Source organism: Globicephala melas, chromosome 11 (assembly GCF_963455315.2).
Source record: "Globicephala melas chromosome 11, mGloMel1.2, whole genome shotgun sequence".
Taxonomy (NCBI): domain Eukaryota; kingdom Metazoa; phylum Chordata; class Mammalia; order Artiodactyla; family Delphinidae; genus Globicephala; species Globicephala melas.
This window is the reverse complement of record NC_083324.2, coordinates 79772050-79790270: the sequence shown is the minus strand read 5'-3', so window position 1 is coordinate 79790270 and position 18221 is coordinate 79772050. Positions and strand designations below refer to the sequence as shown.

At 46.6% G+C, this 18221-nt stretch overlaps 2 protein-coding genes across 2 annotated transcripts in view; one reads left to right on the top strand and one right to left on the bottom strand.

Moving 5' to 3' along the window:
- SFTA2 (surfactant associated 2) overlaps positions 1–18221 on the bottom strand; it is an 83562-nt gene that overhangs the window by 34289 nt on the left and 31052 nt on the right. The window lies entirely within an intron of this gene.
- Positions 7012–16414, top strand: MUC21 (mucin 21, cell surface associated). The gene is made up of 4 exons (XM_060307794.1): positions 7012–7198; positions 13864–15285; positions 15691–15872; positions 16226–16414. Exons 1-4 carry the CDS (start codon positions 7012–7014, stop codon positions 16412–16414), a joined length of 1980 nt encoding a protein of 659 aa, XP_060163777.1.

The window sequence follows — 18221 nt, the reverse complement described above, 5'->3', positions numbered from 1 at the left end:
AGAGTTAGCTGATGACAGATAACTTCTTTCTATCTATTGGCCTTTTTACAATAAAGTGTAAAATATTTATAAAGTAAGGCATCATAATTACTGGGCTATCAGTTGGGAGAAAGTCCTGACTGGTGTTCCTGGCTCTGGCTGTGACCTTACAGATGACCTTGAGCAGGAGTGGCTGGAAGACAGGAATTCTTTGGAGGGTCGAGGAAGAGGAGGCTGAATTTCCACTGTTCCTAAAATGGCTCGTTCCTGGATTTCCAGAAGAGCCAGCCTGAGTTCATGCCTGGCTCATTTGCATGGTGACAAAATGAGGAGAAAATGGGTTAATTAATAAGCAAGTATTTCTAAGCACCTATTATACATTCTGTTGAGGATTACAAAGAAGTATAAGACATAGTTCTCATCTGAGACACAAATACAGGAAAATTAAAATTAAATAATTCAGTACGAGTTATCACAAGGCAGCACTACACAGAATAAAACAAGACTCTAACGAATTAAGCCCAATACTTATGCACATCTGCCATGTTCCATACGCATGGTAGGAGAGCAGCCCTGCTCCAAAACCATTCCGTGCCCAAATGTCAGTCCCAACCAAACCACCGCCCATCATCCACGTAGCCTTGGGTCTCACTCTTAGTGGAAGAGGATAGCATCAGCATCTCTGCTGACCAGAAAGGCACTCCAGTTTGCCACAGGCCTTCCAACCTTGACTCTATCCAGAATCAAACAGCAGGGCCGCGAGCAGCTTTTTGCCACTTTTGGCATCTCCATTTGCAGGAAGCTGGAAGCCCATCACGGACAGTGATCCGAACCCGGACACTCATGTCAGTGGATTATCTGCCAGGACCCAGCCCTGGGCTGGGAGGGCCCTGAGGCCTGAGGGGCTCTCTGAATCTTCCGCTGCAGATCTGCTCTGCTAAGGGCAGAATTGTAGCGTGAGTGCCAGAAAGGAGGCAAGCCAGGTGCCAGAGGGACCCCAGACTTAGGTCCCTGGAGAGAGCCTTGAGGCAGAGAAGGACACCTGGGCGCTGGAAGAGGGCTGGAGTGCCATAGGACACAGGAGGAAGCTGCCCGGCTTTTAGTCTCTGGGCAGATGGTGACGCAGCATGTGGCAGCTGCCATGACAGGAGAGTCACTCGCTCCGGGAGGAAAGCAGATACCCCCTAACCCCAGCCTCTAACCATGAATTTCCCCAGCCTGGACCCTAATTAAAAAACCAAAACAAAATGAAGCAAAACATCCAACTCGACCAACGCCTCCCTGCCAAGGCACCAAAAGGGAGCACTGGGGGTCAAAGAGCGTGTGCTTGGGGGAGTGGGGGAGGTTCTACATCTCCCCAAAGCAAACGGGGACAGCGGGTGCCATGGGCCCCAGGGCACGGCCCTGAATGTCTCCCTTCCCACTTCTCTCTCCCGGGCTAGTGATCACTTTGATATCTAAGGGGACATCCTTTAACAAGCTCTGGAGCTGGGCTCTCATTAGGAAAAATTACTTAATGAGTGAGTGGCAAGGCAGGGAATGCTCCCCGGCCACCTTCCCGGGGAAGAGAGAGCACGTCCTAGCAGCAGGCACCCAAGATCCCTAGGGCTAGAGCAGGCTCCAGGTGCGAGAGCAGAGGGGAAGCCTGAGCAGGGCGGCCCGGGGCCGGGCAGCGGGGGCTCTGGGTTCCCCAGTCCGTGGCCCTCCCTCCCTGGAGGCTCCACTTGACCTGTGGCTCCTGAATCTCACTCCCTAACAGAGCAGAGTCTGGCTGAGGGCGACAGTAGGCTCATCTGAGGATCCCACCAGGTCCCCACGTCCCCCCGAGGAGCGGCCCGCCTGGGCCCCAGCCGATGCCCTCCTCCCACCCTGAAGCCACTCTGATGCGGGGGCGGAGTTTTGGGCGAGTCCCCCGTCCTGGCCTCAGCCACAGTCTCTGAGAGCATCACAACCTCCACGATAACATCCGTGCCCACAACACCCTCTACTTTGATCTCTGAGTCCACCGAGGCCTCCACCAAAGCGTCTGAGACTACCCGTCCTCAGCAATTGCATATGTGTCCACCACAGCGTCCACCACTGGCTCTAGGAGTACGACAACGTCTTCTGAGACCACCATGGTCTCCACCACCAACTCTGAGACCAGGACAGCTGCCAGCACAGCCTAGCCTCTGATACCACAACAGTCTCCACTAAAATCTCTGTGACAGCTACAGCTCTGTGCCCTCCACAGCTACCACAGTGCCCGCTGAGACCACCACAGCCTCTGATAGCACCTCAGCCTCCATGATGACATCTGTGCCCACCACAGTCTCCACCAATGAAACCACCACAGGCTTTGAGACCACTCACCATAGCTTCTACCACAGCCTCAGGAACCACTGTGGAGTCTGTGCCCACCAAAGCCTCTGAAACTACTGTGGCCTCAACGTACCGACCCCTGGTCCAGGGGATGCAAACGGTAATTCACAAGACAGCTCTGGCCTGTTACCTGTCTTTCCAAATAAAGTGCTGTTGGAACACAGTCACACCTGTTTGTTTACATCTATAGCTGCTTTCCAGGTACTTTGCGTAACTGTAACAGAGACTGTGACCAAACAGCTTAAAATTTTACCACCTGGCCCTTTACAGGAAAAGTTTGCCAATCCTTGCTCTAGTCCAAGACCAAACTATTTTTGTTTCATACTCTGGCACTTGCTCTGAATAAAACCACCTCTGCACTTGCCATCAGCACTCGTACTGGAACTGATTCTACCCACTTTGTTCTGAGCCACCCTCTGCTATTCCAGTGACGGACACTGTTCTTGTATCAGTGTAGCCACGTCTCATCTAAACACAACCATTGCTGCCAACAGCACCATCTCTACTGCCTCTCCTGTCCTCCCACCTTGTCTGAGTCCCCCGCCCCCACCCCGCCTCCGTCCCTGGGGTCGCCAGCCTCTTCACGTGGGTCATCTGTTCCGAGCACACTCAGCTCGACTTTGTTGATCACCACGATTGTGTTAGCTTATGTCACCTCTGCTCCAAGCCATGAGCACTGCCTCGTCCATGGAAAAACCTTATTCTGTCATCTCTTCCTCCAGCACCATCCTTATACCCAGTGACTACATCACAAGACTATCAGACCCTATTCCTTTCATCCCAACCCACGCTCTTCTCTGTGGGTGACCACTTCCGTAATTGAATAGATCTCCCACGTCCACATGCGTCATGGTCACATTTCCTCAATCTTCTGCTTCCACCATCAACAGCACCATCCATGCACGTATTCTACCTCCTCTTCTGTAAGACACTCACCTTTATTCTGGGGACCGTGGCCTCAGGCGAATCACTTTCTACCATCTCTCGTCCCACCACAACACCTCTCCTCAAACCACCAGCACCAGAGATGTGTTAGATCAACCCCTCTGCTCTAAGGACACCTGCCTCCCTGTTAATTATCTCCACTACCAATGCATCATATCGTGTGACATGTTTCCTAGACACTAGGATCACTGGTACCAAACCAACTACCCCCATCTCTGTCTCCACAGCTCCTGGAACGGACTCCACATCCCCTGCTGCCAGGAATACTGTCCCTGGGAGAGCCCCAAATACCTCTGCCCTGGGCACATCCATTATTGGCACATCATCCACCACATCAGTGCCAGGTACTAGGACCACCAGGACAGGATCTACCCATGAGCCAACCACCACTCCTGGAACCAGCACCATCTCCCGTAAAACAAGTCCAGTCTCCATGGGCACCAGCACAGTTAGCGTGAGCCACACACCAGCACATGCGATTAAACCAAGTGGATATTTGCAGCTCTGAGGCATCATCCTCATCTCTTGGGCTGCAGTCATGGTTGGCGTTGGACTGTTAGTAGACTGAGTTTTGCCTGGTGAGTTACTGTACATGGAGATGGGGGGAACCCACCTAGAAGATGGATCATGAATGGGAATAGAATAATGGGAATGGGACCAGCAAGATATTCAGAACGAGAAAGCAGTCAGTGCGTGGCGAGTCACACATATGCTAACCCAATCGACATAAGAGCAGCAGGGGTAAAGTCGCAGTCTCACAAAGTCAGATTTATTGGCTTGTTGCACCAAAGGAGACTGTACACTAGAGGGACTAAGGAGCTTCTTACCAACTAAGGAAAAGAGTCATTACAGTATTGAGGGAAGCGTGGAGTTTGGGCGAAAGTTAAATGAAGCAGAGTTTTAATAAGCTCAGAACAAAGCAGGGCTGTGTGTACAAGGATCCACAGCAGCTCTAGACTGTGACGTGGACCTGGTTTCCTTGGAAAGTACAAAGTTACAAGAGATGTGGAATGTTATTCAGAAACTCATCTGCCTCTGGGTAGGAAATCCAGGCTGCTTCTCTGTGCCAAAGTAACTTAGATTCTCCAGACAAGAATGGGATATTTCCTTCTTACTGATATAATTTCAAACAGCAAATTTGCTATAGTCTATTATTTTAGAGAACCAAATTTTTCACTGACGAAATCACTGGAAGTGAGTAAGTCACTCAACGAAGGGGGCTGTTTTGATGTTTTACGGCTGCAGCGTGTCCTTGGGGAAAATATTCTTCCCAGTAATCTTTGCATCTGGTTTGATCCACATTGTTATATCCCAGCCTGGTGAACAGCAGGGTAGATTGTTACTTTCTCAGTCTGATTTTTACTTTCTCACATAGCATAATACAAAGACCGCGAGAGGGAGCAAAACAGAAAATATAAACAATAGATTATATAGCAAGAAATGGAAAAAAAAGAAAACAAATGTGAAGTGGGGGCCCAAGAGAGAGGTAAGTGTATGGGTCTATGTGGTGTGGATAGAGGCAAGGATAAGGGAAAGCATATCTATTATAAAATAGCTGGAACTATATAGCACCAGAAAAAGGATCCCTAGAAAGTGATGATCATTCGGGCCCCCAACAGATTTTTCACGATCATAGATATTACCACATGCTACTTCCTGGGGTGAGAGTACGGGGCTCTTTCCCCCTCTTTTTATGATTTTACCCAAGTGAAAAGAAATTCACTTTTGTAGGTACGCCTTAGCACAGCTCAGATAGGCTGGCCATTTCAAAATACTCGACTACGCAGTGAGGGAGGATAACAAGAAAATACCCTTAGCAAGGACAGAAGCCCCAGAAACTCCTGCCCTTGAGTAGGCGAGGCTTCTGATGCTCTGAGAGCTCGCCTGTTTCAAGGCCTAAAGCCCCCCGCAGTTCTCTGGGGACAGGGGAGGGGTGACAGCCACATGCCAGCAGCAGACTTCATTTCTGCATTCTATTCTACATCCTGGTCTTAATCTCCGATTCTAATATATCTTTCTTGTTCTATTTTTAAAACATATACTTATACTTTCCCATTTTGGCAGTATGCATTCCAGAAGTGGTCTTCAGCATGTGTAGGATGAGCCCGAGTAAATACACAATAAATCAATGAAAAATTCACACACGAGCCACAAACGGCTGGCATAATTTGTTTGTTTGTTGCGGTACGCGGGCCTCTCACTGCTGTGGCCTCTCCCTTTGCGGATCACAGGCTCCGGACGCACAGGCTCAGTGGCCATGGCTCACGGGCCCAGCCGCTCCGCGGCATGTGGGGTCTTCCCAGACCGGGGCACAAACCCGTGTCCCCTGCATCGGCAGGCGGACTCTCAACCACTGCGCCACCAGGGAAGCCCCATGGCTGGCAAAATTTATAATCAACTTACTTGTGTTTCTTATTTCAGATCCTCTGATCCCTCCCTGTGGCAAGAACAAAATGTGACTCACCAGCCATGAACAATCCTCTAATTGTTTAAGATAAACATGTAATAATAATAACTAGCATTTTATTAACTGTTTACTAGGTGCAAGGTCCAGAACTAGAAGTGCAAGAGAGCATTGTTTCTCCTTAACTCTGCTTAACCACCTTTGGGGCATGTACTCTTATTATCCCATTTTACAGGCTTGGACACTGGAGTCAGAGACTGAAGTAGCTTGCTGAAGATCACAGGGTGAGGTGGTGACAGAACTGGGGCTCTAATCCAAGTCTGCTTCACAGGAGAGCCTGTTCTCTTAGCCACAGTGTTTAAAGCTGGTTCTCCAACCTCTAGTTCTTAATGGGCCTTCCTTTATCTTAAAAAAAAAAAATTTGAAGTATAACTTATAAGAAGTACACAGATCTCAAGTGTACAGCTTGATTCATTTAAAAATGTGTACACACCCAAATAACCACCATCCCGTTCAAAATATTGAACATTCCTATCATCTGAGTAGTTTCTGGTGTCCCCTCCCTGTCAATACCTGCCCAGCCAAAGGTAACTACTATTCTGACTTCTATTTTATGAACTTTCATAAGTTTCTTGTTTTTACCTTTCCTCATAGACCTGCAACTTTCTTGGCTGATTAACTCAATGAAAGACTCCCTATTTCTGGGAGACTCTACTCTAGGTACAGGATGTGGATTTGCCAACGTACAGAGCAATGATCGTAGCATTCACGTAGAGAGTATGCAAGTGCAATAATCAGGAAGTCTGTTTTCTCAGAGAAGTGAATAAATAAATAAATGAGAGGAAGAGAGACACACACAGAGAATGGACGAAAAGCGAAATTTTGTGATTTTTGATAATCCAAGTTTTAATGATCTGAAAGAAAAGGATTTAACTCTAAAAATATATTTTTTTCTCTTTTAGAATGACTTTTCTTTTCCCCTGATAAACAGAGCCATTTATAACCTCCATGGTCTGGACCTGGACTCAGGATTGGGCTCTGGAATGTTCTATAGCCTAGAAAATGAACTGGTTCATGGAAGAGCATATGGCTCTGGACACAGGGTAGGCCATGGAGTGCACCATGAATTAAGCCACAGCCAAGGGGGTGGTTATGGCATGAATCCTGGCAGGAGTCATGGACATGGAGGATGCCATGACAAGAGCCATGAAGTAGATCACAGAAGAGGCTGCCAAGGAAGACATAGAGGAAGGGGGAGTATGGACATAGACTGGATAATGCAGGGCACTCTGGTAAAGGAAATATCGCAGAAGAAGGCGATCATGGAGGAGAAGGCAGTGGCCATAAAGTGGGTCAAGATGGGCTTCCAAAAGGTCTTTAGGGAATTGGCCATGGAGACGGTCATGAGCAAGGTAGAGATCATAGAGTTTGACCAACAGGGCAGCCAGAAAAACAGAGAGTGTTTCTGGAGGAGGCCTGCAGCCTCATCAGATTTGGACCTGAGCTCAAGTAAAGATTCTCCCTAAGCTTAACCATAGTTCAGAACCTCTTAGGAAGTCATAGTGACCAACTGCACAACAATTTCTCTTTGCTCTCCTAATGCACAAGTAATAACCTGTGCCCTTTCACTTTGGAATTCTTTTTTATTTCCTCATGACGCAGTGTGACCAGTAGGAAGAAGGAAGATATGATTACAGCCTTAAAAAGCACAGCTCATACTATTTGTGGTGGCAAGATGACTTGCTTCCTTGTTTATCTGTTTGAGCATTCTTTCCCCCCCTTTTCCCCTTTGTTACTGAGTGCTTGCTATGTGCTAAGCATTGTACTACGTAATTTTAAATGCACTATCATTTAACAATTTTGAAATTTGTAATCTTAAAACAATCTTTTGAGAATTTCTACTTTTCTGGCAACATAGTGGACAAGATGCATTAACCACCCCTCTTAATGAAAGCAACAAAAATTACTGGATAAAATATTGAAAAAAATCTTTGTAACTATATCAATCAGCTGGGTAGATAGTATCAATTAGCTGGGTAGATAGTAGGTAATATTTAGATCAACAACCAAGAGAAGGCAGAGACTCAGAGAGGCTGAAGGAGAGCTCTGAACCAGCTGTCACACTGAGGGCATTTGCCGTATCTGGTGAATTTAAGCTTACCTTCTCACAGCCTCTTAGCACTTAGGGTACAGGAGACAAAGTCCAGGACCTGCATAAGGGGTGGAGTCTAATAGGAGACTAAAGAAAGCTGGGACCTAAAAGGGTTAAGGTTTCAGTGGTTAAACTAGAATGAAATTGTATTGCCCACCTTGCACATTGGTGACTGAGACAAATGTCTGTCTCTAAACTTGACACTGAGTGGAGGGGAGTAAAAACCTCCCTTGAGAATTTGTAATTGCATAACATTCTTCATTTGGGTTTGTAGCTTCAAATCATACAAACTAGGTAGACAGAAAGCCATCTTTGACCTATACATGTCCTCCAGGTCTCCTTCATCTTTGGGAAGATTCTCCCTCCCCACTTCTTTGTCTCTTCCAAATGCTATATGACAAGTAAGGAGAAAATCACTGCAACGTGCTACTATTAAAATCTCAAAATACACTTGGCATCTATATATTTATGCTCTTCCTTTGTCCTTTATTGTTGCATGCTTATTATGCACCAAACACTGTGCTGTGCCTTTAAATACACGATCATTTATTTCTCAGAACAATCCAATGAGGACTTAAATTTCTGGCTCTATAATGGTCTAGGTGTCTTAAAATCTGCTGAAAAACTAAAAATGGTGTACTAAAAATTCTTCTTAAAAGTATCATTGATTCAGCAGGACAGTAAGGAACGCTAAAAGTAAAGACTAAGTTAAGGTAGGAACTTAAGGAGGTAAGAGTACTCAAGCCAACTTTTGCCCAACCAGTGAATTTAAGCTTCAGGTAGCACAACCTCAGTCAGACCAACCCAGGTGAGGACTCTTGTAGTAGACCTTCACATAAATCTGAAACCTTCAGGGAGAGTGTAAACTAAAACCAAACCCACCCCGGGACTTCCCTGCTGGTACAGTGGCTAAGATTCCACGCTCCCAATACAGGGGGCCCAGGTTCAATCCCTGGTCAGGGAACTAGATCCCAAGTGCCGCAACTAAAGATTCTGCATATCACAATTAAAGATCCTGCATGCCGCAACGAAGATCCCGCGTGCTGCAACTAAGACCTGGCGCAGCCAAATAAATATTAAAAAACACAAACAAAAACAAACCCACCCCTCCTCTAAGGAAATGCAAGCAAAATTGCCTGTCTCTAAACTCAGTGCAAGGGAAGGGAGGATGGGGGAAGTACCTCTTGAGAAATAACTTGTAACCACAATACTTTACATGGTTTGCAGCCCAAAATCATGTAACCTAGGTAATTCAAAAGAGCTCAAGCCTATAATTTAATTTAAAGGAATCTACAAGTGGTATTGCCTCCCTATGCTTGGCAAAAACATGCAAATTCACTGTGGAAGATCAGAACTCACCTTGGGTTTCAAAGGACTTATATAGATAACAACCCAAGAAAAATAAATTTACAGTCATAAATCTCAAATCACAAATGAGGCACCATGAGTGAAAGCCAGCAAGAAACAAAACAAAACAAATAGACAACAGGATCAGATCCGCAAAAACTATAGATATTGTCATAGCTTTATGGTTGTCTACTAATATCCATTATCCATCTTTGAAAATAGAATTCTCAAGTTTTAGTTGAGCACATGTCCACCCAGCAAAGGACTATATTTCCCAGTCTCTCTTGCAGCTTACTGTAGCTGTGTGACTATATTCTTATGGTGTGTTAGCAGATAGCAATAACTTCTCATGAAGTTAAAAAACAAGATAGAATTAACATACTTGATAATGTTAGGGTTTGAGCTGGGAGACAGGTAATAAGAATGAAAGAGTTCCAAGGTCCTTGTATTGTTTTGAAGGAGCATAAAGATATTAATTACATTTAGACTGATAAGTATGCATGTAAAATTTTTTTAGGATATCTCTAAAAGGTGAAATCTGGATTTGAATTCAGGACCTCTGCCTCCAATTAATTCTAGAGGGAAGAAAAGTTTTCTTTCTTAGAGTGCTATTGGCTTTACAGCCACAGATTAGGATTGCTGGGAGTTCAAGACCCCATCTGTCACTGACTGGCCCCTCACACCTCAACCTCAGGAACCACCCATTACAGCCGCTAGGCATGTAAGCCTTTCTTAGCACACTCTGTCCCTCCAGACTCTCAGACTGACTTATTCCAAGCTCCTTCATGCCTCCAGCCACCTCCTGCTTGCAGCTTCTTTCTAGCAGGTCTTACATGTCGGGGATACCCATTCACCTATAAATAAACTACCTGAGATGTCGTTTCTTCCACGAAGCTTCTCCTCATTGACAGGGAATGGAGACAGCTGACTTCGGTCATATAGACTATGCACTGGAACTCCCTTCAATCCCACTCCCCTTACCCTGGTCACAAGAAGCTTTCCCCATAAACTCCCCAACCCTCCACTCATTTGGGTCTCTTCAGTCATGCTCATTTAGCTGACTGTGTGTCCTTTCTGCTGCTATATCTGCATCCAGACCCAACTCGAAGTTCCTAGAGGACTTGGACTAAGTATCTCCCTCCCCCAACAGACCTGAAGTCTCCTAATGTGGTGCCCGTGGTATACCTTGCTGAGAGATGTTTCATTAAGGCTGATGAGAAGGAACATCTGAAGGATCTCAGGGAAGAAAAGGTCCTATGAATTACTCCGAAAACAAACAAGACAGGAACCCCTATGGTTGAGAATCAAAAGGTGGCCCTTGTGGGAGTGGGGGAGGGAAGGATTGGGACTTTGGGATTAGCAGATGCAAACTATTATATATAAGATGGATAAACAACAAAGTCCTACTGTATAGCACAGGGAACTATATTCAATATCCTGTGATAAACCATAATGGAAAAGAATATGAAAAAGAATATATATACATATATATATATATATATATATAACTGAATCACTTTGCTGTGCAGCAGAAAGTAACACAACATTGTAAATCAAGTATACTTCAATAAAATTTTTTAAAAGGGGGGCCCTATACCACCGCTTTACCTGCTATGAGTGTGACAGGTGGCTTGTTCCTGCATATTCAACACTCTCCCCCACCCTCATCCCCCATGTGCCAGAGACCCCAAAGATGGCTACACTACCCATGGATCTCTCTTTTCCTGTTCAGTCATTGTGCATTGTTGAGTGTCTACTGCATGCTCAGCAATATACCGTCTGTCTTCTGTCCATATCCCAGGAGCCCAGATCCCTAGTTACTGCTCTCTTTGAGGTCTCTTTTTCTTTTTTTCTTTTTTTTTTTGATTTAAAGATGTCAGGTCCTACCCTTCAGCTCAGTCTATTAGGGCTTCTTCCATACTAAAAGCAGGCACACAGGACTTCCTGACCAGGAAACAAAGTCTTGAACTGGAACAGGTTTCTGGCCCTATTTTTGCCTCAAGGGTGGGTCTCTTCCACTCTGACAACCTTGATCCCCTTATCACATTCTACTTCCTGCTCAAACCCATCCCAGTGCCCTGCCTAGTATGATCATGTCATTCTCCTTTCTCACCTTCCTGTTGAACCCCAGTCTATTCCTTCCCAGGCTCATTATTGTTTTGTTACCTGCTCATAGTTGGCAGAAGAAGAAGGCAACTTCCCAACCCCTCCCTTTTATGAAGCTATAAAGGCTCCTGCAGCTCTTCCATGATAAAGAAAGAGGCAACAACATTGTGTGGAAGAAGCTCAAGAAGCCAGGCATCCAGTCTCCCACCCCGCTAGGCTCCAGATTCTTTCCAAGAACACATACGTAGGAGAACCAAGCTCCTGGAAGCTCCAGCCTTTACCTCTTCACCTTGAACTCTCCTTTCTCAAGAATATTGTTCTTTGTCTTCTAGGTCTTGGCCACATTTGGGATCCAAGCGTCTTTTTTACCAGCCACAAAGAGGCAGATCAAGATGCAGAAAAGAAACATTTGCCTTATGTACTGGTTGCTGTTGCATCTCCTACTTTTGGAATATGGTGAGTGCTTTTCTTTAAAGGTGGATGGTCTGTGAACTTTTGAGGGATTGTGGGAGATGATGACCGGCACTAGGAATAACTGGTTCTCTGCCATAGAGTGAGGGTCATCATTTCACCCCAATCGCTTCAGTCTAATAAGGTATCACCTGGGAGGCAGTCAGAGCACAGTGGTTAAAACTGTGGACTCTGGTCTCCAATTGCCTACGTTTGAATCATGGCTCCATCTGTTACTGGTACACTTTGGGTGAGTTAACTTCTCTGTGCCTCCATTTCTGCATCTATAAAATGGTAATAACCGTTGAGATATGGCTGGGGTTTAAATATTAATAACAAGAAGAGTTGACTGTTATTTTAAAATATCACTCTTCTATATTATAAAATCTTAATTTTTCTCGTGTCCTTAACCCCTATTCCACAATCAGCCTCAGTCAGCCTCAGGCCAAGGAGAAAAGGATTTAAGTCAAAACTAACTCCCACTCTGCTCCGCACCTCTGACACTCTATTAAACACTCCTCGGGCCGTTTCCTATTGTGCAACTAGGAAGCATGACTTCTTAGAGAATTCTTTTTCTTTTTGGGGGGCGCAGTGCCACACGGCTTGCACAATCTCAATTCCCCAACCAGAGATTGAACCCGGGCCACGACAGTGAAAGTGCCAAATCCTAACCATTAGGCCATCAGGGTACTTCCCCGAGAATTCATCATTTTGAATCAAAATTAGCCCTCATAGAATTTTTTTTTTTTTTTTTTGTGGCACGCGGGCCTCTCACTGTTGTGGTCTCTCTCGTTGCGGAGCACAGGCTCCGGACGCGCAGGCTCAGCGGCCATGGCTCATGGCTCACAGGCCCAGCTGCAGCATGTGGGATCTTCCTGGACTGGGGCATGAACCCGTGTCCCCTGCATCGGCAGGCGGACTCTCAACCACGGCGCCACCAGGGAAGCCCCACCCTCATACAATTTTGACTCAACTATTCTATTCTCCAAAACTTCTCAAATCAAATCCACTCCCTCTTTCACATCACCCTTACTGTTGTTCATCTCAGTTTCTTATTTAGTTTTACTCATGATTCTAACCTTAACTCCAATTTGTACCCCATTGCAGATTTTAGGGGGCCTTCCCCAAATAGAGCTAAACTCTAATACTATGTTAGTTCAAATAAGCTACACACGTGTGTGGTGAGGTGCTAGGCGCTCATGTCCAAATTAATAGTAAAATGAGCCACAAATGAGATAAATTTTGTTTATCTGGGGAGGCTAAGCATCTTTGTCCTTCAAGGTAGTGAGAGGCAAAAAATAGGCACAACCTTAACTCTAGCTGAGCCTTCAAGAAGGGGGAAGTGCTTCCCTATACCTGTAGATCTTGGTTTGCAGACCTTAATCCTGGGAGATCTTATATATTTAAGTTACATATAACTTGCTCTTTTCTAACCTTTGCCTTGTAATCAGGAGCCCGTGGAACTTTAATGCATATGTAATCACCCAGATACCTAGGCCTATCTCAGACTCTGATTCATTTAGTCTGGAGTTGTTTGCCTAGAAATCTTTATTTTCAACAAGGTCCCCAGATAATTCTAATATAGGTGTTTTCTGAATAACACTCAGAAATATTTTCCAAGAAAGAAGCAATACCACTTTAATAATGAATTAATCAATATACACTAGTTTCACCTGGGTTCTACAACTCCTTTATAATACTTTTTATCTGTGTTGAATATTGTACAGCAGATGATGGAATAAGCTTACTATCAGTGAAATTAGGTCATGTAACCCTGGTGTTGGGGGTGGATGTGGAGGGTGACTTAGCATGGTAGCTAAAAGTGCAGATTCAATGGCCTGGGTTCAAATTCCTGTTCTACTACTTACTAGCTGTACAAACTTGGGCAAGTGTCAACATTTCTAAGCCTCAATTTTTTCATCTTAGCTGTTGATAATAATAATATCTATTTCATTGGGCTGTAGTGAGCGTTAAATAGAATTATCCATGTAATGAGTTTAACCAACCATTGAACAGAAAGTAGATATGCTCAATATATGTCATCATCTATGATTATCATTAGGCATAATCTCCATTAGTGGGAGCACACCTAGCCCAACTTCCAGTGAACCCTCCACAGCCAACACTGGACCCAGTGCAACCTCCAGTGGGACTAGGACAGCCTCCAACACTATAGCCAGCACGACCTATGGTGGTACCAGCACAGCCACCAACTCTGGATCTCAAGTGACCTCCAGTGGATCCAGCACAACCTCCAATACTGAAACCAGCATGACCTCTGGAGGGACCAGCACAACTTCCAATACCGGATCCAGCCTGACCTCTGGAGGAACCAGCATACCTGTCAACACTGGATCCAGCGCAACCTCTGGGGGGACCAGCACAGCCTCCAATACTGGATCCAGCCTGACCTCTGGAGGGAGCAGCGCAACCTCCAACACTGGATCCAGCACAACCCCTGGGGGGACCAGCACAGCCTCCAATACTGGATCCAGCATGATCTCTGGAGGGAGCAGCACAACCTCCAATACTGGATCTAGCCTGACCTCTGGAGGGACCAGCACACCTGTCAACACTGGATCCAGCACAACCTCCAGTGGGACTAGGACAGCCTCCAACACTATAGCCAGCACGACCTATGGTGGTACCAGCACAGCCACCAACTCTGGATCCCAAGTGACCTCCAGTGGATCCAGCACAACCTCCAATACTGAAACCAGCATGACCTCTGGAGGGACCAGCACACCTGTCAACACTGGATCCAGTGCAACCTCCAGTGGGACTAGGACAGCCTCCAACACTATAGCCAGCACGACCTATGGTGGTACCAGCACAGCCACCAACTCTGGATCCCAAGTGACCTCCAGTGGATCCAGCACAACCTCCAATACTGAAACCAGCATGACCTCTGGAGGGACCAGCGCAACTTCCAATACTGGATCCAGCCTGACCTCTGGAGGGACCAGCACACCTGTCAACACTGGATCCAGCGCAACCTCTGGGGGGACCAGCACAGCCTCCAATACTGGATCCAGCCTGACCTCTGGAGGGAGCAGCGCAACCTCCAACACTGGATCCAGCACAACCCCTGGGGGGACCAGCACAGCCTCCAATACTGGATCCAGCCTGACCTCAGGAGGGAGCAGCACAACCTCCAATACTGGATCCAGCCTGACCTCTGGAGGAACCAGCACACCTGTCAACACTGGATCCGGCGCAACCTCTGGGGGGACCAGCACAGCCTCCAATACTGGATCCAGCCTGACCTCTGGAGGGAGCAGCGCAACCTCCAACACTGGATCCAGCACAACCCCTGGGGGGACCAGCACAGCCTCCAATACTGGATCCAGCATGACCTCTGGAGGGACCAGCACAACCTCCAATACTGGATCCAGCCTGACCTCTGGAGGGACCAGCACACCTGTCAACACTGGATCCAGCACAACCTCCAGTGGGACTAGGACAGCCTCCAACACTATAGCCAGCACGACCTATGGTGGTACCAGCACAGCCACCAACTCTGGATCTCAAGTGACCTCCAGTGGATCCAGCATAACCTCCAATACTGAAACCAGCATGACCTCTGGAGGGACCAGCGCAACTTCCAATACTGGATCCAGCCTGACCTCTGGAGGGACCAGCACACCTGTCAACACTGGATCCAGCGCAACCTCTGGGGGGACCAGCACAGCCTCCAATACTGGATCCAGCCTGACCTCTGGAGGGAGCAGCGCAACCTCCAACACTGGATCCAGCACAACCCCTGGGGGGACCAGTACAGCCTTCAATACTGGATCCAGCGTGACCTCTGGTGAGACCAGCACACCTGCCAATATTGCTTCCAGTATGACCTCCAGTGAGACCAGCATAACCTCCAGTACTGGATCCAGCACAACCTCCAGTGGGACCACCACGGCCTCCAACACTGGACCCAGTGCAACTGCAGGAGGCTCTGGTACACCCTTGACAACTGGAATAATCACAACTTCCAACAGTACTAGCACAAGTGCTGGAACTACAGTGAATGAAGGGCCCAGTGGGTCCCTGAAGCCATGGGAAATCTTCCTCATCTCTCTGGTCTCGGTTACAGTGGCTGTGGGATTCTTTGTTGGGCTCTACTTCTGTGTGGTGAGTGCCTAATATATAGGAAATTGCCTGGGGGGAAGGAATAGGGAACATAGGGAAATAAGGTATGAATAGTAGGGCCACCAAGTTAGGGATGAGTAGGGAGGAAAGAAAAATCAGGAGAAAGTTACGAAAGAGACATAGCAAGTTAGAACCAGAGGAGCCAATCAATGTGCAGAGGAAGCTATTGACTTGTGGGAAAGGGGAGCAAAAGAAGAAATAAAGACTGGTGGAAGGACTGCTGAATGAGGGAAATGGTTTAAAGGGGGAGAAGATTCCAGAAGGAGTCCCTGGTGAAGGCTTCTCGGGAGTGGAGGAGAATCCAATTCTGAAATGATTCTGCCTTCTTTTTCTAGAGAAACTCCCTGTCCCTGAGAAATGTCTTTGACACAGCTGTCTATCCACTCCATGGCCCAAACCTCGGCCCAGGCCCTGGAGGGAATCACACAGTCCACCACCGGTCTAGGTGGAGCCCTAATGGATTCTGGAGGAGACCGGTATCCTCAGTGGCCATGGAGCTGAGAGAGAGCCACAATGGGCTCTAAGTGGCTGCTGAAGCCAGAGAGCCACATTTCTCACAGAGGAAGCCAGCCTGGGGGACCAGAGATCTGAGTGTCCTTTCATTCGTCCCCAGGAGTCCCCTCCCAGCTTTGTTTGGGTCTCTGCCAGTATTGGGAAAGACACTTCCTCCCTCTCTCTTGCTTTTGCCAGACACTGGAAAGAGGAGACTCTGCTGGTCATTTAGCTAAGAAATAAACACATACAAACTGTATCACAGAGAGAACCTGTGTGTGCACACGAGTGGTGTCTGCTGCGCCGAGCTGAATTTCCCGGTTGTATGAGAGAACCCCATGCTAGAATCCACTTGGCATTCAGAATCTCCACAGTAAAATCCAGAGACGTCATCCATATCTGTCCCCTTTTTCTAATGCTTCTTGCCCCAAGCAGGAACCCTGTGCCCCCAAGAATCTCCCAGACTGAGAGGGGAATTGAATTGGGAGAGATGAGAAGGGAGGGCAGGTGCCCAGATCCTACAGGCTCATGGATTAAGCCTGTGGTAGGTAGAGATTATGTTGTAGCACATGCAGAACCCAGAGCATGACAGGAGGAGGTATGCTGTTGGGTGGGGGGAGGGGCGGGGAGGGAGGTCACTCAAAGCCACAGTTTCCAGGCCGTTTACATTTGCTCTAGACCTGGGTTACTTGTAAGAATGAAGGTGTTGGTTGATAACTCTCACTCTCAGTGCTGCCTTTGGAAGCAGAGAGAAAGTGCTTCCTGTTTTTATCAAGGGAAACACTTCCTAGCCTGCTAAGATTTCCTTTCAAGAGGGTCATGGCAGAGACACCTGGGGTAAAGCCTGAGATTCTCATGAATTCCCCTCCCACAAAGGCTGCACATACCCCTTTCATGGTCTAGGATAGAAGGCTCTCTGATCCTACAGGTCTTGGAGGACAGAGGCGAGCTGCTTTGAAAGGCTGGGTTGCTCTGAATCCATGAGGCCAGTAACACGACTTCCACCGGGGACAGAGGCCTCAGGAGAGAATTAGCAGGTTGTTGGTGGGTTCACCCCAACTCACAGCAGTGGAAACTGCTCTGCCTTCCACCATTCATTGGGTTTCTCAAGTGTCAGCAAACCAGACGGTTGATCCTAGTCAGTGAGGCCATGCTGAGCCATGTACAGGCCCATCATCATCATCATCATTATCTTACCTACAGGGATCCAGCAACCGGAAAGAGAAGCTGAGTTGAACCCCCTAGAAAGTTGCCTCCCACTGGTGTGAACTGTGGAAAGCATAATGTGAAAAACGTGAAAATAAAGCAAGGGAGTCCATTTAGATAATTTTAAAATGTAAAACATGCATTTTCAAGTTTAAAATTGTAATAGATAAATTCAAAGATGCTGGTTGAGAATAAAGTTAGTTATTTAGAAGAGCAAGTGGAGAAAGTAGCTCAATTAGATACAACAAACCAGAGATGAAAATCACTGACATAGAGAATAGAAGACACTTGGAGGATTGATTCAGGAGGACTAACAAACAAGTAGTAAGATTCAGAACAGAGAAAAAAGGAAGAGATAGACCAGAGGAAGTAAAAGAACAACAGGGAAGAAAGATTTTAGTCTGCAAGTTGAAAGGGCTTATTAATAACAACTCTGTAAATATACTAAACCCCATTAACATCTATTTTAAACAGGAGAATATGCTATATAAATTATATCTCAATAAAGCTGTAAAAATATTAGTACCCAGCAGGCATATCGTGTAAATAAAAATTTTGAATTCCAAAGATAAACAGCAATGGGCACTTTGAGACAGTGGGAGATGAAAAGAGATGAAACCACGGTGAGTAAGT

What these genes read in the sequence shown, in the direction of transcription:
- MUC21 (XM_060307794.1), top strand. Translation starts at nt 7,012, where the DNA reads ATGGAGGAGAAGGCAGTGGCCATAAAGTGGGTCAAGATGGGCTTCCAA. An exon ending in AGATTTGGACCTGAGCTCAA is followed by an intron (nt 7,199 to 13,863) that starts GTAAAGATTCTC and finishes AACCCTCCACAG; the next exon opens with CCAACACTGGACCCAGTGCA. An exon ending in TGGATCTCAAGTGACCTCCA is followed by an intron (nt 15,286 to 15,690) that starts GTGGATCCAGCA and finishes GTGCAACTGCAG; the next exon opens with GAGGCTCTGGTACACCCTTG.